Source organism: Microtus pennsylvanicus, chromosome 1, assembly GCF_037038515.1.
Source record: "Microtus pennsylvanicus isolate mMicPen1 chromosome 1, mMicPen1.hap1, whole genome shotgun sequence".
NCBI classification, from domain to species: Eukaryota; Metazoa; Chordata; class Mammalia; order Rodentia; family Cricetidae; genus Microtus; species Microtus pennsylvanicus.
Window position 1 is genome coordinate 97,067,915 of NC_134579.1, and position 27,475 is coordinate 97,095,389.

At 53.0% G+C, this 27,475-nt stretch overlaps 3 protein-coding genes across 5 annotated transcripts in view; 1 reads left to right on the top strand and 2 right to left on the bottom strand.

Moving 5' to 3' along the window:
- Positions 1-27,475, top strand: part of Chlsn (cholesin) — a 100,927-nt gene that overhangs the window by 26,829 nt on the left and 46,623 nt on the right. The gene's annotated exons all lie outside the window — the stretch shown is intronic.
- On the bottom strand, positions 4,968-9,475 carry Gper1 (G protein-coupled estrogen receptor 1). 2 transcript variants are annotated; one of them, XM_075974747.1, is made up of 3 exons: positions 9,289-9,475; positions 8,759-8,967; positions 4,968-7,106 (listed from the first exon to the last, which is right to left on the bottom strand). In XM_075974747.1, exon 3 carries the CDS (start codon positions 6,880-6,882, stop codon positions 5,755-5,757), a length of 1,128 nt encoding a protein of 375 aa, XP_075830862.1. In that variant the 5' UTR covers positions 6,883-7,106; positions 8,759-8,967; positions 9,289-9,475; the 3' UTR covers positions 4,968-5,754. The 2 variants fall into 2 exon arrangements, with proteins under 2 accessions (XP_075830862.1, XP_075830854.1); XM_075974739.1 differs by lacking the exon at positions 8,759-8,967.
- On the bottom strand, positions 15,930-25,867 carry LOC142840364 (uncharacterized). Of its 2 annotated transcripts, XM_075956924.1 has the most exons (4): positions 25,469-25,867; positions 24,656-24,792; positions 24,293-24,296; positions 15,930-17,515 (listed from the first exon to the last, which is right to left on the bottom strand). In XM_075956924.1, exons 2-4 carry the CDS (start codon positions 24,728-24,730, stop codon positions 16,524-16,526), a joined length of 1,071 nt encoding a protein of 356 aa, XP_075813039.1. In that variant the 5' UTR covers positions 24,731-24,792; positions 25,469-25,867; the 3' UTR covers positions 15,930-16,523. The 2 variants fall into 2 exon arrangements, with proteins under 2 accessions (XP_075813039.1, XP_075813036.1); XM_075956921.1 differs by lacking the exons at positions 24,293-24,296; positions 25,469-25,867 and having other exon boundaries at positions 24,656-24,736.

Here is a 27,475-nt window from a genome sequence, read left to right on the forward strand (position 1 = left end):
GCCAGTGGTCACATCACACAGCACACTTGGAGGGCTTGGGAGACTGGGCGTTGGGACACAGCCCTAAACCTCTTCCAATAATAGCTTTTGCACATTCTGGGTCTCATGTGGCCCAGGCTGGACTTGGATGCCTGACCTTCCTCCCCACCTCCCCTGGCTGGATTACAGGTGTGCAGCGCCTGCTGTGTCTGGTGCACCTTTCCCTGGCTGTCTAGTCCACCCCACCGGGATCTCCAGGGCTCTTTTGTAAATGTTGGGGTTTTTGTTTGTTGGTTTTGTTTTGTTTGGCTGGGGATTATCTAGTGCATTCCATACCCATTTTCCCTTGAACTTGGAACAGTTGCTCAGCCCTTGTCTCTTGTATCTTTGACATTTGTGCTGTGCGCTGGCTCCTTGTCACAACTTCGGTTGTTTCTGATGTTTGCCCCTCTGTGTGTTTAGCCTCCCTCCTTCTGGTGATGCCAGTGTAACACATGGGAGGCGCTGTCCCGTCTGCTCTGTGGGAGCTCCTCGCTGTAATACGCTGGGCTTTGCAGGTATCTCACTCTGTTGCTGCAACGAAACACCATGACCAAGGCAAGTTGGGGAGGACAGGGCTTATTAGGCCCACACTTCAGCATTGCTGTTCATTTCTGAAGGAAGTCAGGACAGCAGCTCAAACAGGGCAGGAACCTGGAGGCAGGAGCTGATGCCTAGTCCGTGAAAGGGTACTGCTTACTGGCTTGCTTCCCATGGTTTACTTGGCCAGCTTTCTTATAAAACTCAGGATCAGCAGCCCAGGGGATGACACTACCCACCATGGGCTGGGCCCTCCTCCATTGATCACTAAATGAGAAAATGCCTTACAGCTGTATCTCAAAGACATTTCCTTAAATGAGGCTCCTTCCTCTGATGACTCTAGTTTGTGTCAAGTTGACACACAAAACCAGCCAGTACAGTTATCAAGGGCCCATGGTTGATAGATGGGGGCTTGTGACCCCATGAGTGAGCCCTTGGGGAAGGCCACTGAGGGACTACTCTGATTCCAGGTCCCCTCTGCCAGCCAGCTCTTCCCATAGGCTAGAACCCTGCCTCCTGGTGCCCGTTATCAGGTTCATTACTTGGCTTCTTATCACATTGTATTTATTATGTAAGTTATATTTATCCAGTAATTGCTTGAATGGAGTCATGGTTGCCTTTTAATAGTCTATAACTGTTTGTAACTGTTGACGCCTCTAAATTATCCTGATGCTCAAATCATCCCAGTTTGGCCCATGGGCTGGCCCTTAGGCCATCTCCCTGTCCCGGATGTGACCCTGTCCTCTCAAAGCCTTTCTCACTGAGAACCACACATTCTGCGTGCTCCCACCTGAACCCGCCAGGTCCCTAAGGGGTCTGGCTGCTGCCACCCTCTTTTGGTCCTAGACTCTGAGCAAATGGAACCCAGTGTGCTCAGTTGGACACAGTATAGCTGAGTGGTTTCGGGGTACATCCCTACTACTGAAGGAGATAGTCTCCTGAGGTTTGTTTGGGATCTGTTCCTCACCCCCTAGTTAAGGCTAAAGGGATTTATTTGTATATATGTATGTGTGTGTGTGCACACGTGTGTGCATTTGTTTTGTGTGTGTGTGAGCACATGCCGCAGTGCACATATGGAGGCCAGAGGAACAGCTTTTTAGGAGGTGACTCATTCCACCTTGTGAGTTTTGGGGAAACGAACTGAGGTTATCGGGCTTAGAGGATAAGTACCTTTACCCGCTGAACTCTCTCTGCAGCCTGAGAGATTTGTTTCTAAAAGAAAAATCCTTGAATTTGAAATTCTGTTCCATGCACAGAATTCATTTTTATCTCCCAGCTAAGTTTAGTGCACAGTCTAGCAGTGTTGGCGGTGAATTAGCGAGGGAGATCTGTGGTGTCCTCTCTGAGGATGGCTTAAAGGGACAAGGGCAGGTTGTTTCCTGCTGTGATTGGGTAAGGAGCCCTAAGGCAGTCCAACAGTAATCTCCAGAAGATGATTTTATCCCGAGTTCTTCCCAGAATTAAAAGTTCAAGTACTGTATGTGGTTCTGTAATAATTAGAATTTGCAATGAAAATACTGAACCAAGTATGGGTTTTATTTCCTTGGCAGACACTCTCACTATGTAGCCCAGGCTGGCCTCAAATTTGTGATCCTCCTGCCTCCACTTTTCAGGTGCTAAGATTACACGCACACACGACAGTGCCCAGTTTATGGCTTGCGTGGATTTAACCCAGGGCCTCATGATGCTAGACAGCACTAAATCAGCTGAGCTGTGTCCCAGCCTAAAAGTTAGATGCTTTATTTTGGTTTTAGATTTGTTTTATTTTATGTGCATGAGTGTTTTGCCTGCATGCCACTAGTTCCTGCTGAGGTCAGAAGAGGGCATCAGCTCCCCTGGACCTGGAGTTAGGGGTGGTTGTGAGCTGCCATGTGGTTGCTGGGAACCAAATCTGGGTCCTCTGCAAGAACAGCATATACTCAGAACAGCCCCAGCCCTAGACACTTTGAAGTTGGAGTACACGAGAAGCCATTCATAGCCAGAACCATTCTGACCATACTGGGTCATGCTCAAATGAAAAACAAGATGGCTCTGCAGCTACAGGGTCTCACCGCCAAGGCGACAGCCTGAGCTTGATCCTCAGGACCCACTCGGTGGAAGGAGAGAACCAACTCTGATAAGTTATTCTCTCATATATACATACAATCTGCACGCACACGTACATACACACACACACACACACACGATGTAAAAAAAAGTATTAGTGAGGCTGGAGAGAATCTGAGTTTCGATCTCCACAACCCAGGCATGGCAGTGTGTGCCTGTGACTCCCACGCTGGCTCTGTGTGTGTACACGTGTGTATGTGTACACGTGTGTGCGGGTAGATCCCTGGGGTCACTGGCCAGACAGTAAGTTTCAGGCCCAGTGAGAGACCCTGTCTTAAAAACTAAGGATTTTTAGTATCAAATGCTATCGGGGAAGACACCCTAAGTTGACCTCTGACCGCCATTTGTGTGCACACAAGACGAGTGCAGCTCCCCACCCCGTCCTCCATCCCCCTGCATACACCATACACACGCATACACAAATTTTTAGAAAGTATTAATGAATCAAAGACACTCAGGACTGAATTTTACACGTCTATGAAGGCGTGATGGAGAGGCTGCTCCTGGGGTTGCTTGTGGTGCGCGTTCAGGACCGCAGCATAAGAGCCACCACACAGAGCCACTGCCTGTGCCTTTTGGGGAAAAGAACCTCAAAAGACAAGAATTATGTCAAGCTTGCCGATTATCCCTTAGGTGTTTTCAAATGCTTGCCTCTCCTGGGCAGCCAGGTGGCTGGCCTCCTCTGTCCCACCGAAGCAGGGAGGAGATAATTAATTGTACCTCAGGTCTTGTTTGCCGGGGCCCGGAAGGGCGGGTGGGCTGGAGTGCGGGAGGGAACTCATTATTGAACTCTGAGGTGATGGAATGGTTTCCAGTGCTAAACAGGTTTTCCGTGCCCATAGTGGCTGTCTCCGCTCTTCCTAGGGTCAGAACTACATTTGTGTGCGGGAGTGAACCAGGCTACCAGGAAACAGCAGTGCAATTAAAACGCCTTGATTTTATCTTGTGGTGTTCCTGCCAAGAATAATTGTGTTAGCCTCAGCTCAGCTCCCGGACACACTCTTGAGGGGGGCCAGATGGGCTGTACAGGCTCCTGCAGAGCCGACCACTTCTGCCCTGTCCTGTCCCCCTAAGTCTTGCCTTCTGTCTCGATTTACCCTTCTAGCCAGCACCCTGCCCTGGGATTTGGGGATATACATGTATCGCATGTATCGTTGCTTCATGGACACCATTCTGGAGGAAGAGTCCTGTGTGCTGCCCAGGTAGAAAGCCAGCCCTGGGTGGGACAAATCCTCTTATTCTTGAAGACTTGTACTCAGGGTCACTAAAGCAGGGGATGCAGGTGCTCCAGGCCAGCAGCCGTGCCAGCCCACACCATCCGTATCTATGGAAACTGCGACAGAGGGAATCTGTCCTGTGTGGTTTGGCTGGCTCCTTGGCCCTGCCAAGTCCACGAAGCCTCCTGTTCTCTTTCCAAATAGTCTTCTTTTTGCTTTTCTTGTTGTTTTGGTTTTTGGTTTTTTGAGATAGGGTTTCTCTGTGTAACAGTCCTGGCTGTCCTGGAACTTGCTCGATAGACCATGCTGGCCTCGAACTCTAGATCCGCTTGCCTCTGCCTCCTGAGTGCTGGGATTAAAGGCATGTGTCCCCACTATCCAGCTAGATATTGTACTAAAATATCTGGAAAGATATTTAAATATTTTTAATATTTAACTTAATAACTTAAATATTACGTGCTTTTTCACTTACACTTATCTTTAAATACACCGAGTTATCATCAGAATAAAAGGGCGGGGTCATAGTTTGGATGGAAAAGAGCATATTCTTTAGAGACAAAGTGAGTCGTTTTTGTCACCTACATGTTGCCTTGTCTGTGCCCCTATGGCTTTACCCAGCTCCTACATGCTTCCAGAGACCCCAGGGTCCTCATTTAGAGCAGTCTTAACTCAGGTGGGTGGTCAGGAAGTGGAGATGGGGCATGAAGCTGTCTGTCCTGTGATACATGACCAGGGCCCTCCCTTCTGGCTGCAGGCATGCTCTGTGACTCCCAGCGATAGGCATGTCTCCCAGTCCAGAGTCTCCTACGAACAGATGGCTGTCCTGTGCAGACCCCTAAGTGAGGCAAAGTGTGACTGTCAACATAAGTAACGCCCAGGTGCTACCTAACATGTGACCATGCCATCCCAGAAGTGCCAGGTGTAGCCTGTTGATGCGCAGGAGGCGCTCAGAGTGGCACACAGGTGTGTGAAGCTGTGGGCATAGCTTCCTTTGCAAGGAAGTAGCCAAACTGGCGTTGCTTTCTCATTGTCCCTTCCTCACCTGTGCCCCTCCCCCCTTCCAGGAACCACAGAGCAAAGAAGAATGACCACATGACTATATTTTATTCAGACACTGAAGGGATACCCCAATCTTTAGTTCTCTTTCTTCCTTTTTACATGTTAATGAGAGCCATTTACACCTCACTGTTCGCAGGATTATTTCGTAGAGGCAAGTCCCTGAGCCACCCGTCTCATGGTGGCACCCCACCTGACCTGCACAGCAGCACCCACAGCCTCCTTCACTTTTGTAAACAAGAGGTGGGCATCCCTGAGCAGGGGGGCGTTTGTCAAAGGGCCTTTCTCAGCTCAGACACACTGGTCACTCAGGAGTTGGCAGCTGGGGTGACCTGCAGCCTTCCGGAAGGCAGGAAGAAGGCTCTGGTTTCCTTGACTTTTGCTGCGCTGGACAGTTAGACATCATAGGCAAAGGAAATGTAGCCACTTGGGTCTGGTACACATATTCTGTCTCTGACGCCTCCACCCAGGTAGCATTCAGTAGCAGAAATGTAGCTGATGCTCCCATAAGGCGGCCTATCCTTTTGGTTGTCACGCATCACAGCAGAATCATCTTCTGGGGTCTGCAGGTTGTATGGTGTCCCTTGAGGTCACAGTCAGTGTCGCGTTACCTGATGCCCTGGGCCCTTGAATCTGGGTTGCTGCATCTGTGAGCTGGACAGTCAGGAAGGATCCCAGCAACCCCAGAGATGACCCAGCAGTGCGACATTCCCCAAGCCACTGGGGTTTGCGAGTACGACGTGGTTCAGTTGACTTCCCACCTGTGTTGGGTGTGGGCTGCCCTCCTCCCCGTCCTCCTCCCTCTGGGGGGTCCGTCTCACACAGCACTGCTGAACTTGACATCTGACTGCTCTGTGCTGTCGGGAATGACTGCCTTGAGCGTGGCGTGGCAGAAGCGGTTCAGGGCTGGCAGACTTGTCTTCTGCTCCACGTACAGCCTCAGCTTGTCCCTGAAGGTCTCTCCGAGGAAGCTGTAGATGAGGGGGTTCAAGCAGCTGTTGGAGAATGCTGCGAGGTTGACGATGTGGCCTGTCAAGGGGTAAGCATGACGGAAAGACTGCTTGCAGGGAGTGTCCCCTGGTTGCGTCCATTGCAGGAGGTGGACGCTGATGAACACGTTCTCCGGCAGCCAGCAGATGAAGAAGACGAGGACCACGGCAAAGATCATCCTCAGGGCTTTCTGCCTGCGTGGGCGCAGGCCACGGTGCCTGTGGGCCCGGATGAGGGCCCGCACGATGAGGGAGTAGCAGAGGCCAATGATGGCGAAGGGCACGATGAAGCCCAGTGTGACCTCCAGCCACTGCACCTCTCTGACGTCGGCAAAGCAGAAGCAGGCCTCTTCCGTGTGCCTCAGGTGCACGGCTGTGAAGGGCACCAGTGTGGCGGACACTGAGGCCATCCAGATGAGGCCGCAGCTGAGCCGGGCGTGGTGCTTGGTGCGGAACAGGCTGCAGCGCATGGCCTTGGCCAGCGCCAGGTACCTGTCGAAGCTCATCCAGGTGAGGAAGAAGACACTGCTGTACATGTTGATCTGCAGGAAGAGGGACATGAAGGTGCAGAGCACCGCGATGTCGTAGTACTGCTCATCCAAGTTGAACACCTCGATCAGTGAGTCGGCCACCAGGATGAGGTCGGCAACCGCCAGGTTGATGAAGTACAGGTCTGGTATGGTCATCTTCTCCCGGAAGCTGATGTTCACCACCAGGATGAGGATGTTGCCCACAAAGCCGATGGGAAAGAGGAAGATGGTGTAGAGGCAGGAGAGGAAGAGGGCGATCACGTACTGCTGGTGCTCAGAGAGGTCCCCAGTGAGGTTGCCCGGGGTGTCTTCCTGCAGCGGGAGGGACAAGTTGAGGGTCAGAGAGGTGGTGTTGGAAGGGACTGGCCACACGGGACCTAGGTAGGTCTCCACGCCAACAGTGTGGGCTGGAGTAGTTGCGTCCATGGCTCCCCTCGCAGCTTTCACGATTTGCTGAGAGGATCACAGAAGTCTGTTTGAAGTGATGGCTCCATCTTCACAAAGAAAGGAAGTGAGCCAGGCATTTGTAAAGCAGGAAAAATAGTCCTGGGAACCTGTTGGTCTCAGAAAACCAGAAGGGCAGACAGGGTGTCTGATGTCTGGGTAGGTGCTGGGCAGCCACGCCTGCTGCCTGCTCACTCTCTGGGCACCTGTAGAGGCAGACAGGACAAGGTTAAGCATCGGGAATCCTGGGTATCCTGAAGGAGCCAGGTGTAGTGCATGGACTATAACAGAGCCTGCCTGGACCCTGACCTTGGCCATCTTGGAGAGATGGATGCCCCTGAGCTGGAGCAGGAGAGATGGATTTGGGGGTGTTCTTTCTGTCCCCTAATGGTGTCCACAGTTGATGGTTTGAGTTGGCGACATTCTGTGAGTCATGGGAGATGCAGTGCGGCCCGTAAGATCACCGGCTCATGAAATAACGGGTGTGCGTGGTGTGGGAATTTGGGGGAAACTACTGTTTGTCCAGACAGGAAGTCTCATTAAGTTTGGCAGCTGTTGGAAAGAGATGCGACATGGGAAGGGAAAAACCCTGCCTTTAGAAGCCCACGGGTGGGAGCTGATGTCTCTCTTACTGAAGTGGTACAGAGAGTCTCGCTCTCTGATTAGTGGCAGTACTGAATGTGGGTGCCGGAAATAAACACCTGCTCCCTAATACGGAATGAAAATAAAGAATAAAAACTGTCCTTTGTGGCCTGGAGTGTAGCTCAGTGGTAAACCACTTACCTGGCACCCACGAGGGCCGTGGGTTCTGTCTAGCATCACACACGCATGCACACATATACACACTGCTGGTTTTTAAGGCAGGGTCTCATGTAGTCTAGACTGTCCTCATAGTCACTAGATAGTTGAGCATGACTCCTCATCTGCCCAGCTGCTCCGGAGGCTGAGGTAGAAGGATCCCTTGAGCCCAGGAGTTTGCGACTATCCTGGACAGTAGCCTAAGACCCTCTTCTCAAGGCATAAGGAAGAAAGGAGCAGAGGAAGGAGAACATTTTGTCCTTTCCACAAATTACTGTGAAATATCACATTTTAGATGCTATTTCCTGGAAGCTGAGTTTCATTTGTGGCTTGGGGGATGTGGCTGGGAATGTTTCCTAGCTTGTACGACTCCGTGCCCCAGGGTTTTCTGTGGTGTGATCCGGGTTCTCAGCACTAACAGTGTCTGGAGACCCTGGGGTGTCACAGTATGGGAGAGGGGTGCTGGCATCCAGTGGGTAGAAGCTGGGGGTACCACTCAGTGTCCATACTGCCCTGAGCAGCTAATGTTTCAGCTTCCCTACCACAGCCAGTAGCACCCAGGGTAAGATGACAGACTGGACAACGTTGGCTTCTGAAAATGCATTCGCTTTTCTTGTGGGATTTGCATTTAGTTTTGAGGTGAAGCAAGGACAATCCTGAGGTTTATTGGCCTTTCTCTCCCAAAACACTGCTTCAGTAAAATAAGGGGAGGAAGGAAAGAGGGGCAGCTCACTGCCATGGCCACATCCTGTCCTGGAAGTGTGGGTGTGGGTGGACAACCCATCTTTCAGAGGTAGTGCTCATCGGAGCCCCAGAAGTACCCCTTTTCTGAGTCCAGCTACAGTGTGGAAGGTTTTCCTTGATTCCTTCTGAGATCCCACAAGACAGCTTGGCCTGGTGGTGCACACTTTAATCCCAGCACAAAGGAATCAGAAGCAGGTGAATCTCTGTAAGTTTGTGGCCAGCCTGGTCTATGTAGTGTTTCAAGCCAGTTAGGGCTGCATAGTGAGACCCTGCCTCAAAACAAACAAACAAAACTTCGAAATTTAAAAATACTCACCCAGAGTGCAGTGTGTGAATGTGGGATCTCAGAGGTTCGGCCACAGCTCCAGCAGCTTAAGGGGAGCAGAGCCCTAGAGCTGATCAGCCATTCTGGTGGGAGTGTGGCACAAATGACACCCTCGGTTCTGTCCCTGATCCAAACTGCTGCTCTGTTGGTCTAAAGCTTAACGCTAGTGTCCTTCTGATTTTTCTCTTGTGTGTCCAGACCTGGAGAAACAAGGCCAGGTTTTTGCCAGGCTTATGGGACCCCCATCCCTGGAACTGCTAAGCCACTGGGATTCCCTTGGCAGGCAAAGAGCGGCAGCAATGTGGTGTTACCGTTACAGGGCGTAGCCGGGACGTGAATGTGGAGCTGTAGATGGACACGCTCTTGCCTGCTCTTGGGCAGAGCCCCTGCCTGGGTCGCACCTAGCATGCTCTCCCTGGAGGCTGAGGTGTGTGTGCCTGCTCCTCCATTCCCCACACAGCACAGAAGTAGTTTCCAGCCAGATGCAGACCCGGAATCTGGGGCACCAGCCTGAATCTTACCTGTGCCACGGTGTCACTGGACCATCTGCTGGAGGAGTACCCGGAGCTTGGGCGCAGGGAATTGATTGGCCCCAGACTTGCAGCACCTTGGGGATGGTGCCCAGAAGGGACAGCAGGAGAGGAGGAGAAGAAAGACCTGTCTAGAAGGGAGCAGGCTCCCGATGCCTATGGCTGTCCTGCAGCGTCTGGCCCCCTTGGCACTGCGCCTCCTTTATAGACTTCCCAAGCCTACTGACTGGGCTCTGGCCAGCCTCCTTTTTAAGGCCAGCATTAACCATTTTTTTGCTGGCTGTTTTTTGTTTTCTCATACATGTAGGCAGCAAAAACAGTCCAGCTTGATACATGTTTTAAGGAAGTTTCCAGAGTGACTGCTGTTATTTACTTGCAGTTAACCCACTGACACAGTTATTTGAAGTGTGGAGGGGCTATGATCTTGTTTACCTGTTAGGTAAGAAACTTTTACTCATTGTGGAAGCAAGTGATGATGCTCTTGCTTTGTTTTGGCCAGTGCTGGCCTTAAGACTGAACCCTGAGTTTTCTAAGTCAGCTTTAGTAGGGAGCCAGGAACACAATGAATATAAGCTACGGTTTTCTCAGGGAGGCTTCCCCCCGGGAAATGTAGCCCACAAGAGGCAAGTATTTTGATCAGAAATTAGGAATCCAGGTGGGATTTCTGCTCTAATGTTAGGTGGGTCTAATGTCCCTTTGCCCAGGGGTCAACTGACTCACCTTTCTTCCAGGTGGATGATGAGACTCCTCCCCACCTTGGCACCTGTCTTCTCTCTGTTTCCAGTTTTAGGACTCGTATAACCAAAGTTGAGGGACCCAGGCCATGGGGTCCGAGTGGCCCTGTGACTGATTGCCATTCCACAAGCATCCCACCTTCTGGTTGTTGGGTTTCATCCGGAGCCTTGGGGTGATCGTGACATTGTAGCCCCGAGGTAGAGACAAGCTCGGGGGAGGGAGCATCACTCCCTGAGCGGATATTAGGCAGCCCGGATCTCGGATGTTTGACTGTTCAGTCACGTTGTTGCTATTCATAAATGTCCAGAGTTAATTGATCTCATTTGTACTTTGTTTGTATCTGAGTGTGCGTGCATGCGTGCGTGCGTGTTCATGTGTGTGCATATGCTTGTATGTGGCTGGAGAACCTCAGTTACGATTCCTTGGGTTCTGGCCACCTTGTTTCTTGAGGCAGGGTTTCTCATTGGCCTTAGACTCACTAATAGAGCTAGGCTGGCTGGCCAGAGACCCAAGTGTTCCGCCTCTGCCTCCTCAGTGCAGCCCCCTGGGCTTTGGTCTTGGTCCCTTCTTGGTTGTTGGAAAGCTATGAGGTTGAGCACATTACGTGGGTATTTTAGCATGAATAGTTTTTAGCATGAATAGTGCATGTTTCTGCTGGCTGAGGAAACCAAAAGGGAGACTGCGTGCAGCAGGAAGAAGCAGGGACTGGTCTAGAAAGGTGACTCAGGGGTTAGCATTTGTCGCTCTTGAAGAGGACACAGGTCCAATTCCCGGCATCATATGCTGGCTCCCCTTCATCTGTCACTCCAGTTCTAGGGGACTGACTCCCCCAAGCACACAGGTGGTATACAGAAATACATGTGGGTAAAACAGTCATTCACATAAAATATTAAACGAAGCAGTTACCTACATGCAGACAGATCGAGGGGCTTCTCTAGGGAACTGACCAGCTGCCCTGTGCCCATGCGCATAGCCTCCTGCCGCAAACACGCTTGGTGGTTTTCTATAAGCTACTGCCTTAGAATCTTTGAGACATGCTTTTTGGGAAATGCACAGATCTTTAAGCCGAATTCTGTGTTAAATTTTCCTTTTAATGGAAAAATACTAAGTCGGGACCCTTCCGAGCTGTAGACGCCCCAACTTCTGTGTTGGTTTTCCCTCATTTGAAGGCGTGATAAAGGGTCCATTGGTCCTTCAGTATCTTTTGACCAACTTACCAAGTCAAGATGACGTCAACACTAAAAAACGTCCATGAAACCATCTTAAAAGAAACAGATCATGAGAAAACACAGCTTCCTTTTGAATTAAATAAATAAAACAGAAACCCAAACCTTGAAATAGCTAAGGCGTGCCACTTAAAAATAGCCGCTCCCTTAAAAATTCCCCACTCTCAAGCCCATGCTCAGTGCTCCATGGTGCTGGAGCAGCCAGAGGGCCTTTGTTGCCTTCCTGGGGAGTCCCCTGGGGTGCTCTGCCATCTTGCACAGGTGCAGGACTGGCAGCGGAAGTGTTGTGGGAGCATCCGACTCTAGCCCAGCCTTTCCTTTAACACATCAGGTAGTCATATCTGTGCCCAGCACTCAGGATCCATGTCACCACAACGGGACCACGGCAGAAGGGTCTTTCTGACCTCCGTAGATTTTACTGTGGCTATGGATGGGAGAGACCTTGGAGAAGATTCTGTAAACACAGTGGTTAGTCTGTTGTTTATGAGGGCTTCCTCCATATTATACCCATAGTGCTCTACGATAGTCTCAAAAAGCCCTCCTTCAGAACTGGACAGAGCCTGAGGGACACAGTGAGCATATTTGTAGCAGAAGGCAGGACCGGTGGCCAGGAGTCTGGGCCAGGGTCTTTGCCCTTGGACCTGCCTTGCTCATTTCCTTCCTGACCTGCTTGTCCCCACGTGCTTGAGAAGCAGTCCAGTGTGCGGGCCAGCACCCGTTCAGTGTGCAGACAGTGTTGGACCATGTGTGGGGAACAGGTGCTAGGGAGATGAAGGCTTCATAAACCCCACCCTGGAGCTCCCTGCTACTCAGCACACGGCCCTTTATCTTTTATCATCATTAATGCCTCAGGAATTAATACTGGCATCTCCTTTACAAAAGAAGAACCAGAGCTGGAGAGACCGAGCACTTGTCTAGGTCCCAGGCAGTGAGGGGCCAATCAGGGCTCAGCTCTCCTGGGCCATTGGCTGAGCACAGGAGACTGATGCTGTTGGTCTCCCTGCACCCTGTCTGCCCACTCTGGCCTGCAAAGACTGTTTTGTCAGGGTCAGTGCAGAGCTGTGACTCAGTCTCCCCAACTCCCAAGCCTTTGCTGTTCTTGTGAGATGGTGGCTGGGAAACTTACACCTCAAGGGAGGCACCCTCACCCAGGTTCCTGGGCCATGGAAGTGGGCATCTGGGCCCTAGGAGCACCCTGGTGTGGTGGTCCTTGGCCTGTGAGGTTCAGGAAGTCTCCTACAGACAGGCATCCCGTGTGCACACTGCAGGTGCTGTCTAGATCAATCTGGGGCTGTTTCCCAGAAAAAAGCCAATTCTATAGCCTGATCATCCAATGTGGGAAGGGATTTATAGCCCCAGGAGAGTGTCATATCCCTGCCCTGCAGCTGCTGCCTGCCTGCCCCCCCCCCCCCATCACTCAGAACACACAGCCATGTGCCTGTAGGGAACGCTTCTGGTAGCTTCACGGTGTTGACAGCTGGGCCCCTTCCATGGTTGCTGGGAGCTTTCTGGTTGCTTCCTTTGATTCCTGGAGAGTGTTGGCAACCAAAAGTGAATGTGCGCAGCTCAGAGTGCAGATGGACATGGAGGGGCCCTGGATGCTATTCAGGGAGGCCACCGGTAGGTGGAGCGGGGCTTTGTAAGGAGTGGTGGGGATGGGACCTTGTAACAACTCAAACCCTTCTTAGCCAAGGGAGGCTTGAATTCCACAGGGGTCTCTCCCCACCCACGATCAGTCCCTGCACCCTGGCTCTGGATCAGAGTGTCCAGAACTGCATTCCCAGGTGTTCCCTTTGCTCTAGATCTTCCTCTTGGCTTCTCAGGTAGAAAGACCCTTCCTTCTCCTAGGAATTATCAAGCGGTTATGATGTTATGGGTATATGGCCAAGTCAAGAGTCAGACAGAATCCAGTCAGCCTAACCCTGTCTAGGGCCTGCTGGGAGGACTTTGGTTTGGGGTCTTTTCCACAGGGCCCTGTTGCAGAGCCTGTGTCCTCTTGCTGCTCCAGCATCGGAACCCCTCCCTTAATCGCTGGAGCCCCTCCCCTAATCAGATCTCAGTGGGTTTAATTTTTTGCTCCCTTCTGCTCCATTTTTGTTGTTCTAATTGTTATCATTTGTTTTGCATTTAAGACAAGGTCTTTATGTGTAGTCCAGGCTGGCCTTGGGATCATGATGGTTTTTGCTGAGCCTACTGAGTGCTGGGATTATAGATATGCACCTCCACACCCAACTTACTGCCTTTTTAAAGTACAGAGATCCAGGTCTGGAGAGAGCACAGTCAGTCAAAAGTTTGCAAGGAAAACTCGGGTTTGATCCCCAGAACCCATGCACAGGAAATCAGGTGTGGCTGGAAGTTTGGCTTGCATGCATGTCTGCTGTGCATCGTGTGTGGTGCCTGAGGCAGCCAGAAGAAGGCGTTGGTTCCCCTGGAACTTTTTAAAGTCAGGTGTGGTGACCTGTAATTGTAGTCCTGGGGCTGGGGCTCACTGGGCAACCAGTCTAGCCTAGTTGACTAATTCCAGGGGAGGAAGTGGGAGTGGGCTGGAGAGATGGATCAGAGATTAAGAGCGCTGGTTGCTCTTTCAGGGAAACCAGGTTCAATTCCCAGCACCCTCTTCTGGCCTCCTCAGGTACTGCACACGAGTGATGCATAGCCACGCATACAGGGAAAACACTCCTATGCAGAATATAAAGATAAGTAAATCTTTAAAAAAAACAAAAAATGGTGGCTACTTCCTGAGAAATGACACTGAGGTTGTCTTCTGGTCTACACACTACAGCTGAAAAAGCTAGAATCCTACTATTTGAGAGCCAACAATGCAGGCTCAGGCCTTGTGGTCAGGTTTCTAAATATACTCCCTGCTTGGAATGCTGAGGAGCTCAGAGTTGAGAGCCACAGCCTGTCCTGAGACCCACTGCTCCTGTCCTGAGACCCACTGCTCCTGTCCTGAGACCCACTGCTCCCAGTAGCCTGAACACAGGTTTTTTGCCACCTCTTTTCTTGCTGAGCCATGTGCTATGGGCTTCCATCGCGGCAGGTGTTTATAAATTAGTTTGGTGGGTTCCACATCTGCCATGAGTGTGTGAACAGGAGGGAGCTGACCACGAGCCACTAAAAGCGGCCACATCTGGGGGTTGACTATCATGACACCAGAGAGACCTGCTTTGCAGAATTTGCTCCTGACAGGGCACTGCCCTGCACTCCTGCCTGAGGCATCCTCTGGCCCACAACACAAGGAGTTCTGAGCTGAGCAGGACAGGCTGGGTCAGTAGAAGGGACAGAGACTGGATTTCTGGAAGGGTGGGCGAGTCAGTATTGTTGGGATATGGTACTTGGAGAATAGGGCACCACATGGAGAGGTCAGCCCAACTCTGGCTACATTGAGTGTAAGTGAAGTGAGGGTATAGAAGGCTGGTCCAGGGGCAGCTGATGGCTGGCTGTGTGCTGAGAGAATCCCAGAGCTGCCAGAGGGCAGAGATGTCTAGAGTGTGGATGTTTAGTTCATTCTTTGCTGTGACAACATTTCTGAGGCTGGGTACGTCATAAGTCAGGGTGGTTTTCATAGCTCCGTTTCAGAGGTTAGAAATCCAAGATTAGGTAGCCCTGTCAGTTTAGTTCCTGTGAAGCCCTTACTGGTTTGTTGGTTTGTATCATAGTGGATGGGATCCTAGCAGGGGCAGATGGAACTGTGGCTGGAGTGGCGGGGGCTGTAGCAGTCCTAGTGGGAGCAGATTGTGGTTGTTGGCGCTGCGGGTAATGGATGGGACCCTGGACATAGCTGATGGTGAGAGCACACTGGACATGGAGATCACATGTTGAGACAGGAAGCCAGAAAGAGGCCAGGAAGGGGCCTATGATGGTTGTCCACTGGGCCTCCCCTCATGACGATCCCTAAGGAAACCACACTGGTGACCCAGCTCCCAACATTGGATATGCTGGAGTTCTCAGCAGCTACCATGCCAGCTCTCAGTGTAGTGGTGCAGCCCCGTGTGACACCATTGTCCCTCCATGGAAACCAGCTGTTTCAGTGCCTTTCCACTTCTGGGTGATAATCTCAACACTGCAGTTGACCATGACAGAATTTTTTAAAAATGTGATTGTACTCTTTTAAATTGTGTGTGTGGTGGGGGGGGGGGGTAGGTGTGTGCATATGAGTGCGGGTGCCCATGAAAGACAGCATTGGATCCCCAACCCCAGAGTTGGAATACAGGCGCCTATGAGCCCCCTGATGTGGCTCCTGGGAACTGACACGAGTTCTGTGCAAGAACGCTGTGCACTCTGACTGCTGAGCCATCTCCCCAACCCTGTGATGACAGGGTTTTAAAAGGCAAACCTAAAGGAGGTGTTGAGTGGGAATTCTGTTGCCCTAATTCTCTGGCTGTTGAAAGCTGTGGTAGCAACTGTCTAGGAGCAGAATGTGACATAGCTATAGAGTGAAGAAGTAGCCAGGTGTGGGGACAGGCCTGTAGTCCCAGCATTCACGAGACCGAGGCAGGAGGATTGGGAGTCAAGGTCATCCTCAACTGTAGTGAGATCCTGTCTCAAGAAACAAAAAAGTGAGGTTGGAGAGATGACTCTTCAGTTAAGAGCCCTGACTGCTCTTCCAGAGGTCCTGAGTTTAGTTCCCAGTACCCATGTGGTAGCTCACAACTGTCTGTAAGTCCGGTTCCAGGGGATCCAACACCCTCATACAGACATGCATGCAAGCAAAATACCAGTGCACATAAAAGTAAATTATTTTTTAAAAGAAAGAAACAAGCCGGGCAGTGGTGGCGCACGCCTTTAATCCCAGCACTTGGAAGGCAGAGGCAGGCGGATCTCTGTGAGTTCGAGGCCAGCCTGGTCTACAAGAGCTAGTTCCGAGACAGGCACCAAAGCTACAGAGAAACCCTGTCTCGAAAAACCAAAAGAAAAAGAAAGAAACAAAAACCTTAGGTGAGTACTGTGCTTATCTCTACGGTGCCCTTCCTGTGTCATCAGACTGAGCTATGGAATGGAGGAAGGTGGCCATTATAGTCAGGACACCCTCCAGCAGACCCATGGTCTCCAATCGGGCCCTGCACCCATGCTGGTGTGTCTCAAGGCGCACCTGTTGATCTGGGAAGAGAAGCTGTCTTATTTACATAGGTTGAGGTGACCGCAGCAAGCTCCTGTTTGTTAAGCACCATCCAGAACACATGAACCCTGCCCAAGCTCCCCGGAAAAGCACTCTTCCCTGAACACCAGGACGGAGTATGGCTTGTGCCTGCAGACAGGCCCTGTCTAGCCCCCTACTCTATCCAAGGGCATGCTGTGGTCTGGTCCCCGCCTGCATCTCTGTGTCAGGCGCTCAAGGAGGCCCAGCAACCTGAGCCTGCACCATGTGTGGAGGACGAGGGTGACCACCAAGTTGATGCAACTCTCTCCAGAGAGGGCCAGCTCTGCGAGGTTCATGAGCAACTCATCCCTGGGGGAGCCCACATCCTTCCGAAGCTTCAGCTGGGCCCGATGCAGGAGGACCACATTGAAGAAGAGTCTACAGGCAAACATGTTGAGAGTCACGGCCAGTACCGTCCAGTGCCCAGAGGCTGGGTCCCTCGGAGCAGGAGCCACCCGCCAGGCTGGGTATGTAGCATGCAGGAGAAGGAGAACCATCTGAAAGCTCATGGCAAGCGCAAAGCCCAGGCTAAACTTGACGATCTCATATTCGGGCCATGCCGTCAGTGGATCCACCTGGCACACAGTGGTTGCGTGCAACTCCCCAGATGTGCCCAGTAGGGACACCACGATGAGCGAGCTACACACAGCACAGCCTCCGATGGCAACTAGACTGGCCACAGGCCTCACCAAGAGCTGGCGGCCGGAAGATCCCGGCAGAAGAGACTGGACAAGCATGGCCCCCTGCAGGTACTGAGCTGTAAAGTAGCAGACATTGGAGAAGAATGAGAGTGTCCCACAGCCCAGGTTTGTCGTGGCCATGTAGTCAGGCCGGCCAGCAGCATTGAGGGACAGTAGAGTCACCAAGATGCTAGTGACTGTGAGGCCTGCAAGGAGCCTGTCCAGCACCCCCAGCCTAGTACGTTCCCGGATGAACACGCTTAGACAGAAGAGCCCTGTCACCAGGCTCAGCGGGACACACACCGCTACATACACATGCGTGCACCTAGAAATGATGCTCTGTGCTGCAATGACATCCTCCACAGCTGGGGACACGTGGCTAGGGTAGCGGATCCAGGACATGTTGTGACGGTCCATCTTCAGGGCAGTGGTCACACCTGCAACAGAAGCACATGCTATATGGCTGTGTGGCTGGCCCAGGGAAGGACACCTGTGCGGGACAAGGGGCCGGGTCTCCAGAGGGTGCCTAGAGCCAGCCTCTGTGTGAATGGAGGGAGGATGTCAGAGCCCAGTCTTGGTGTCTAGAACAAGGGCGCAGGTCTAGTGAGCCTGGTGCTAAAAAGTGCAGGATGAGTCAAGAAACCCAGGGCACCCTCACTGCTAACCCACAAGGGCCCCCTCCCCCCTGACACACACACACACACACACACACACACACACACACACACACACACGCACACTGTCGCTTGGCAGCTAACAGTAGCCTTTGAACATGGCTCTTAACAGTGGTCTGTCTCCCAGGAAGGGTTCAGCTGGCAATTTTCCAGGAACGGGGTTTTAGGGGCCCCAGCACTGCATCACTAGCACTGGCTGCCATTGCTAAGGACAGGTACACCTTTGCATTTGAGACTCTCAGACATTCTAGAAGATTCTGGCCAGTTTTGACCTTTGTAGAGACCCTTTTCTAGAAACTGGGGTACCATGTTATGGAGGCTGGAATGATGTGGGGTCTTCCTAAGATGGCCAGGTTAGCTAGGAGTCACTTAGTAGCTGTAATTTCCCAGGCAGGGCTTTAAGTAAGGACACTGACAGCCCCAGCGCTCTGCCCGCCCATGCTTGATAAATGAAATAATTTTGTTTCCATACAAATGGCGCCTTCCGCCCTTTAAAATCTAACTAAATAGTAGTGGAAGCTAGGAAATAATATTGCCGTTTATTCAAAGGAAATTGAGGGTGATAAAACTGGAGCCGTAATTTTAATGGGATTCCTGAAGCCTGGCCTAGCTGCACAGCCAGCTTTTGTTTGCTCTGAAGATGGACCGGATGTCTGGGGAGGTGTGGGTGTGGGTGTTGGCCTGGTCTGGCTCCTGCACACAGTGTGACTGCAGTTTACTGGTGTGTGACTCTGAAGTAGAGAATGGCTATACCCAGCCAGCTTTTCCCCTTAGTAACAACTCCTCAGAGCTTGCCATGCACTTGGTGTTGTGCCTGCTCTGTACCCAGACTGAGGTTCTGTGTATCTCTGTGGTGGTTTCCGTGAGATGGTGCCCGTAGGCTCAGGTTGGTGACGCTGTTTGAGGTTTAAGAGTTCTGGCCTTGCTGGTGGGAAGAATGTCGCCAAGAGCACACTTTGAGGGTCTGAAGGCTAGCCCCCCTTTCAGTTCCCCTGCTCTTCCTCCCTGGTTCATGACTGTGGTTCAGGATGCCCGCTGCTTGCTGCCATACCTCCTCCTGTGTCGTTTAAAGAATCTCTGTTTCTCTACAATAACAAAACCCAAAGGCTACAGCAGCGGTTGTGTATACAAAACATGGTGGGAGATACTGCTTCACCTACAGACGGGTTCCTGACCAGAGATGAGACAGGAAAGAGGGGTGGCCAGGGAGAGCGCTGTGTGCAAAGGAGGATGGAGAAGGGCAAGTAGACCTCTTGGGTCCTGGGCTACAGGATCCCGCCCCGGTCATCAGCTCACTCACTGTACATCGCTGTCCTGTTCACCCCATCACCCTGCAGACCTGGAGGACAGTTCTCTTTGGTGTCCCAAGCAGCAGGAAGGTGACCCTTGGCCCTGTGATGCCACATTGGACTTGACTTTGATGAGTCTGCGGTGTGTTTGGATGTTTACAGTGCCGCCGCAGACCAGCCTTTGCCACTCCCCATGGGCCTGCGGGCTCCTCGTCGTATCTGTCTCTTTCAGTCTGAAAAGACAGCAGTGGCCGTGATAACTTCCAGCTGCTGGTGCTTACGGAGCCAGCGGTGTGGAAATGAAGAGTCATGGCCGGCTCGGGGGGAAGCGATTTGAAGTCTGTCTTGTCAGGTGGAATGGGAAGTCGTCTTGTGATCTCTGACCGTGGTCAGGAAGCGGAGCTGCTGAGCAGACATCTTTTGTATCTCTGCAGCCACTCCATGCCCCATGTGCGCGGTGTGTTACTGGGTACTGTGTCTGCGGCCATTCGCCACCAAGGGCCTCTCTGGCTGGCAGCAGTCAGCTCTGCCTCTTGTCTGGCTATGGCCTGCCTCTGGTTCTCAGCCGGGGGACCAGGGTGGAGGGGCCACACTCAGGTCCCGAATGCTCTAGCCAGGATGTCCTCTAGCACCATCTGGAGCCACGCAGAGTGGGCTTCATCACCTCAGTTCTTGGGTCTCAGTGTTCCAACTACGTACTGAGTACCAGCATGTTCTGGGTACCAGTACTCCTTCCCAGCTGGGAATGTGAGAGGAAAGGATGGATTCCTGAGAGGTGGTTACTCGTGCAGCGCAGCCACGCCTGGGGGCTCTGCTTCCTGTACCCGACCCTGCCATCCTGCACTTTTGTCCCTTGAGGGTGGGAGGAAACCCATGCAGACTAGGTGAGCTTGTCTCCCTCCCTGGTCCTCTAGAGCTCCCCAGTCCTGTCCTGCAGAGGCCAGCTGGGGAAGGAGTAGCCAAGAGCCTTCTATTCTTCTTCATGCAGTGTGACTACCCTGTGCGCCACACCCCGCGGCACACCTTACTGCCCTGCTGCTGCCTGCAGCCCTGTCTTTGTTAAGGTTAGGGGGGTCTAGTCCTCTAGTCCTTCTTGGGAGCCACATGACTCCAGACCTAACCAACACCTCGTCTATCCACGGGATCACCTGGCCCCTTTACCAACATAGTCTACCTGGCATTGCCACTGAAACCATCTATTGTCAAAGCTTCCACAATCTACTCTTCACCTCCCTGCCTCTGTCCCATCTTCTAGCACTTTGTGTCCGGGGCTTCTCTGTAGCCTTGACAGCTCCTCGACTCCCCTTCCTCCACAGCCAGCCCAAAGCTGGGTGGAAAAAGGAGGAGAGGCAGCGGGGCTGCCCAGGGAAGCCAGCCTGAGTGGCCCCTAGTGGTCTCTCACTGGGCAATGCTGTACACCAGCACTGGAGTGCTTGTGTCTGGTAATGCACTTGAACCTCAGTTCAGATGTGTGGTAGCACAGCCATGCCCTGCTTTAATTTGCCTGGGTCAGCCTGGCCTAGTTTGGCTGAGAGCTTGACCCTCTTCTTGAGATCATTTTAAAAGCGCTTTTGTAGAAATGACACACCTCTTGGCAGGCACCCCCTCGGAACTGGTCACAGCCCTTGACACAGCTCCCTCCCTGACCGCCCCTGGCGCCCAGCCCCGGCAGCCATTCGTCTGCTTTATCTCTTGCAGCTTTGACATTTCCACATCAGCACGTGGTCGGTCTCCGTGGAACCTCCAGGTCTTGCTTTCTTGTGCACATGAGGTGCCTACCTCCCTGCACTGAGTGACCTGGTTGTCACTGCCTGGCCCTCCAGTAGTCTCTTCCTGTCACTAAGAAGTCCGAACAGTGTTAGCCGCTCTTCCACAGCTGCTCTCAGGCCTCCAGTGCAAGCACTTTCTTTTCATCTGGGTGCGTATCTGAGAGCAGCGTGGCTAGCTCTAGGGTCAGATGAGGCCGCCAGCCTTCCAGGGTAGCTGCATCACCCTATTGTCCTGACACAGCCTAACCTAGCTTCCTGGAGAACCTAGAATTCCACAGAAGAGGGACAGACACTCCGTGGACGCATATCAGGCTGAGAACCTGGGATCTCCAGAGCCCTACAGAAGGGCTGGCTTCAGCAGCCCTGTGTCCTTTGGGATCTCCCCAAGGCTAGCATCTGAGAACACTGTGTTCCTACGGTGGCTCTTGGCCACCACTCTGTGAATAGCCCTTCAGAACGGTTCCTGTAAGTGTGACCCCCTCACTTACCCAGCACTGCTTTGGTGAGGAAAGAGGGTGAGCAGAGCCCAGGGCATTGTCCAAAGGCCATGAGAGCGCTTTGCAAGCCCTTCCCATACAGGCATGATGCGCCTACAGACCCTTCCAAACCACACTTATTCCGTAGATCTTTCCAGCAGGACCCACAAGTTCTGCACAGATGTGGCATGTGTGAGATTCTGTTGGGTGACCCATGGATGGCATGGGTGGCCTTGTATGTGTGTGCTACAGCAGGTAAAGTGGCCTTGGCATACTTTTGTGGCACAGGTCACATAAGGACTTGCTGACTCCCCACTACCTCCACAGTTCCACCAGTCTCAGAACAAGTCTTTTGAGGAATCACAGGTTTGCTGTAATGCCTCACAGACTGCCAGCCAAAGGCAAGGGAGGCCTGCGAAACCGTCGTGTGAGATTTCAGAGGTTGTCAAGCTGAGTCCGTGGCTGGCGCGTGAAAGCCAGAGCTGCCCCAGGAGGTGGATTCCTGTACCTGACCCGCTGCGCTCTACCCTGGGGGCCCCACCTCCCTCCATCCCCTCAGCCAGCTTCTCCTTCTGGCAGGACTTAGCCATTCTAGCGCCTCTGGCCTTGGCTCTGTAAATGTTTCCATCCCAGTCTCCTGCCCTGCAGACTGGGGAGGACCCGCTGGTGAGTCACTGTGTCTGCTTCACACACACTGCCTGATGTCCCCCTCCAGCCCCTAGCCAGCCCTCTGCACAGAGGTGCAACCTTGGAGAGGAGCTCGGACTGACATCATGGTGGTGTGTAGGACTACCCAATCCAGGGATCTGGAAAGGCAGCACTGGACTCACTGACTGTCACAGTGGACAGCGCGGGCCTGCCTGTCTTTGATTGTCCTGTTGGTCCCAAGGCTGTCTGTTTCTATACATTTTTTTAGGAATCGAGACAATCACCTTCACTAAGATAATGATAAAAAGCAGTGTCCTGTTTGCTTTTCTTGAATCTTGCAGATAAAGTACATGTGCCTTTTGTCTCGTGTAGACGTGTGTGCATGTGTGTATACACCAGACACACGGACATGCAAACAAGGCACACCCCAACACACAAGTGTCCATGTGCACACACATAGGTAGATATGCATCTGGAGACACCAAAACACAAACATGCACACACCAGATGCACCCTGACATGTAGCTGTGTGCGCCTGTGTAGGCACAGTTTTACAAACAGGCACACACATGAATACACTTGCACACACACCAGCACACGTTGTACTGTATATACACATGCACACGTACACACAGACACTGGCCTCTGGGAGCTTCAGCACTGCTCCTGGCCCCATGTGCTGTATGCCAGATGGGCACTCCAGTCCAGTGACCAGTGGCCTAGCTGGGCGGAGCTGCCTGGCCTCACGCAGGCGTCATGCTTCCTGCAGAGTGGGAGCTCCAGGGGCCTGTGGGTAAGAAGGCAGACCCCTCCTGTGCGGTCCGACTGAGGCAGTAGGCCTCCTAGCACCCCCTCGTCTTTTTTTCCAGGAACTATAGCCTACTCCTTCCATGGCAACATGTTAAATGGGAGCCTTCTTTGTGGTTATTTGAGGCTTGTGTTTTCTCAGCTTCCCCCTCCGTGAGCACCAGAGATGAGAGTGGAGGGTGAGGCGGGACCCTGGGAAGTTTCTGCATTTGCTGGTTATCTGCCCCTCTTCTGCCTTACACATTGCTGTGTGTGGCACCTTTCCCACAAGACTGAGCTTGGGGAGTGCTGATGAGCAAGCTGGCCTTTAAATCCCTGTTCAGGACTGGTGGTACCAACCCTGAACACTGGAACTGACCAGCCCTGTCACCAGGTTCCACGTGCCCCCTGAGACCCTCTGTTGCCCTGAGATCCAGTAGCTTAAACAGATACTCAGGGCTTTGGGGTCGAAACCCGCATGATGCCTATGGCAAGTGTGGGTGACCCACAGTTTCCCCAAAAGCAGGATTTGCCCCAAATACCAAGCAAGAAATCGAACCTTCCTGTGTCGAACTGTCTGGGGTAGTGGGGGTGGGGTAAGTAGTTTGGAGGTCACCAGGAGGGGTGTTTGCTATTTTGTGACTTTTCGCAGTCTCGAGTCACTTGCTGTTGTTTCTCTGAGGATAGACACAGCCCCGAGGGGGGTGCCTTCCTACTACGGTGGCAGACCAAGGTGGGGGGCACATGATCAGACCGTTTCCTGCCCTCACTCTGCAATATCTGGCACGCAGCAGTGGCAGCAGTGACCACAAGAGGGGATGGCAAAGGAGTCTGGTCTGAGCCACGGTGGCATGGGCTTCTGAGAGTAAAAGCGATGGGTTCTCTCTGCAGCCTGCCCTCCATGGCGCCTCCCTGTGGGTGCTTCCCCCAGCTACAGGTCTTCCAGGCTCTTTTGGCCTGCTGTTTATTCTAGGTCTTGATGGCATCCTGCCTGAGCTGGGTGTGGACAGGAGGAAAACCTCTGGCTAGCTAGAGCCAAACGGGTGAACCCCAGAAGAGGGGATAGGAGGGCAGTGGGGCGCTTGACTGGGTCAACTTCCCTAGCAGGAGCAAAGGCTCCATGTCATGTTGTCTCTGGGGGCCCAGTGAGCCATCAGCACCACAGCTGTGTCCCCATGCATCTGCAGGGAGAGATGAGTCAGGGTCCCCTTCAAGCTGTGGTCTTGGGCCCACTAACTGGCCCCAAGGAGGCACTGCCGAGCACCACTGGGAGACTCGTGCTGGAGGTCTTGGGAAGTGAGCTGAGCCCGCTTGGCGAGGCTCTCCTCGCCTTGGCTCACAGGGACACGTGTCAGGGGCATCACACTAACTCGTCTGAGCACAAAGCCCACCTTGTGCAGAGGTAGTCAGCCCTGATGGCCCAGTCTCCAAAGGCTCTCTCCCAGCCCCTGCCCGGGCGTTCCTGCTGTCTGTGCTTCCGCCTCACCCCGCCGCAGTCAAGCCAAAAGACTTCTCTGTTTTCAGGTTTCCCGCCCCGTGCAAATACACATTCCAGATGTGCCCACTACAGACCAGTCTTTATGTTCCGCCACACCAGGATCTCCCCATCCTACCCTACTCCCTTAATGAAAATCCTCCAGGGGTGGTTAGCCTGACAGCCCTGCCGACATCGGCTCTGCTTTCTCATCATCCTCGGACCTGTCCCCATTTCTCTGTGAGAGCTGACCAGGGCCACCATGAACCCTTCCTTCAGGAAGCAGCTGGATCGCCTTAACAAAGGCTAGAGTTTTCTTTTACTTAACGGAATTGACCTGAACCATAAGGAAATTGGTTTTCACAAACTTCCCCGGGGCACGTTCACTGGTAAGTCCGAGGCACGAGGACAAGCTGAGTGGGCAGGGCTGCTACCTCCCCAGGGCGTAAGAAAGTGCTCACCTTTGCCAGGGATCCACACAGGGCTCCGTCAGCAGTCGGGGGCTGCTGTGGGACTGGGGCATGCTCCCTGTTCATCAAGCCGTTCCTCCATTGCTCCACACTTGCCAAAGACAGGCTGGCACGGACGCCCACAGCTCCTGAGGAAAAACAGGATTCGGCCTGGAGACATCCAAACCACACACTGTGTTTAAGTGGGCTATGGTTGGACCACGTGACCTAGAAGAATCCAAATGGACCTATGTCTGAGGTGGACGAGTGACGTGTGTGAGTCTGAGGGTTTCCAGGGCTCTCTTCAGAAGTGTGCGGGCCACTCGCAGAAGGTCCCTCCCAGAAGGCAAAGACATTTGCAACCTAAAATAGGAGCTGAAGCCCCACCCAGTCAGAAAAAGTTCTCCCAACCAGAACAATCCAGCGCCTGGTACCTTGCCACATGGATGAGGGGCTGGCCCCTCTGTCCCTGACACAGAGTGACTCAGGGCAGTAGACACTCCAGCCTGGATGGCAGGTGACACTGGACACCCCTTAGTACCCACACACCAATGGCCAGAGCTGCATCTTGAGGTTGCATGGAGTGGGGGCTCTGCCTGGACATGACGCCAGGAGGCGCGTCAGCTTGCTGGTGTCCAGCATCCTCTCCACCAGGCCTTGCCCAGGATGCCATGATGCTGGCTGGGAGGAGTCCTGAGCGGAGGCACCAAGTTCTGAAGGGAGAGCCTTGACCAAGTGGAGGTAAACAGTCTTGGGAACGCTTTCAAATCTTAAAATGCAGTGGTCTTTACCCCTCCCCCGTGTATGCACACTTTTGCAGCTTACCTCATGTTGTAGGCTGTTTGTGTGGCATCAGCCCCAAGCCGCCTTTTACTGGTCTCAAGCAGTTCCTTCAGTGTCCTGAGTACTGTGAAGAGCCATCCCAGCGCTGTGGTGGGCCTCTGGGTAGTTCCTGTGGGGCACACTGCTCTCTGATTTGAAGGGGATTAGAAGTCATTAACTAGGGACCTGGGTCCTTCTTGAGTACATTTTCAGCTCTGGGTGCTGCCAGGATGCTGCCCCAGGAAGGAAGAAGCTGGCTGGTGGGAGAGAAGTCTGGGGAGGCTAATGGCTGAAGAGGCCTCATCCCTGTGGCCTCCCTCCTCCGGGACAGTCCCTGCACCCTCCCTTGCCCCCTTCCTGCCTGATGTGTGAAGGCAGCTCTCAACCCACATCCGCTGTATCAGCCGCCTGTGTTCCCCTTCCTGGCCCTGAGTTCAGTGTGGTAGATTCAGCTCATGGACTCAGACTGGTGGGACTACCAAGGGCAACTCTCCACTGCTTTGTCTTGGGGTCACCTCTGGTACTTCCGTATTTGACCCCATTCTCTGTGCGACCACTGGTTGTGTCCTTCCTAATGGCCTTTGACAGTTCTGTAAAACACTATTGTATCCCTACTGAGAATGGTCCCTGAGTGACCTCTGCCCCTTTCCCTTTCCGGTGCCCCTTGCACATCAGGCTTCCCCTCTCCAGTCTCCTTTGCATCGCTTGGGCCTTATCCCAAAGTGTTAGTGCCTGGCTCCTCCCCCGGGAACTGGACAGGGTGTAGAGGCAGGGTGGGGCCTCTGGGCTGATAATCCCCTCCTTCCCAAATTCTGTTTACCCGCTGGTAAGGGAAGTACAGACTTGTGCTCTGAGGCCTGCTGCAGTTTCCTCTGCCTGAGAAGTGCAATACCTCTCGGCCCAATGGGAGGAGCCCTGGGGGCAGGCAGTGGGACTAGAGGCCCTGCAGCTTGAGTTGAGCCACAGTCAGGTGCTGACCAGCCTGCCTGGTGTCAGTGCTCAGCCACTGGAACCTCATGGGGACCGCAGAGCAGGCTGCTGGGCACAGCCGCCTCTCCACCTTGGGAAGGCCCTGCATGCCCTCCTGAGGCTTCTGCCTGCTGCCCCATGCTGGCCCTTAGGCTGACCGCACAGGCATGGTACAACAGAACTGCGGTGGCTGCTCTCTCTGGTGTGTGAGCTTTAGAGGCAGATGCCCCATCCCTAGGCCTCAGTTTCCTTCTGTGAGGTAACCCATGCTCAGGTTGGCTTTTGGGTGAGCTGACATCCCCAGAAATGTGACAGGAAAGTCAGTGGTTGTGGCTCCCCTGAATGGTGCTGGGTAAACTGTGGTTCCCATGGGTGTGACAGGCCCCCAACTGTGAGCCACCTCCCAGTCAGACTCCCATCCCAGCTCAGTGACTGCTTCCTTGGTGTCACAAGGACTTCTTCAGCTGGTGACCCCTCCCTAAGCTGTGACTGTCTAGATGTGGGCTGTCAGCCACTGAAGTGCCGGTCTGAACTTTCTGCTCTGACCTGGCAATTGAATTCAGGGAGACGTGGCCCCAGTAACATGTTCATGCTGCCGTAAGCATTCAGGAAGACGTGGCCCCAGATTGTAAGCTCGTGCACCGTGAGAATTTAGGATTCAGGAAGAAGTGGCCCCAGATGCTGCTGTTTTGTTCAGGACCTGCGCAGCCCACAGCCCTGCCCCACCAGGAGCGCCCAGCACCAAGGGCAGCATCTGAGCTGGGTGGGAAGAAAGGGAAGGACACTGAAGGTTTGCCTAGGGAAGGAAGGGGCAGAGGGTAGATGTGGAGGCTTTGGCTGCCTCCACCCCGGCCTTCCCCTCCCATCAAGTGTTCATTTCCCCAAAAGAGCTGGTGATGAGCATGGTGGCTTCCTCCCTCCCTGTCCCCTCTATGAGGATACAGCTTGCTTTTTGAATGTTTGGTTGATCTTGTTTCTGAGATAGGGTCTCACTAATGTAGCCCTGACTGGCCTGGAACTCATCATGTAGACCAGGATGAC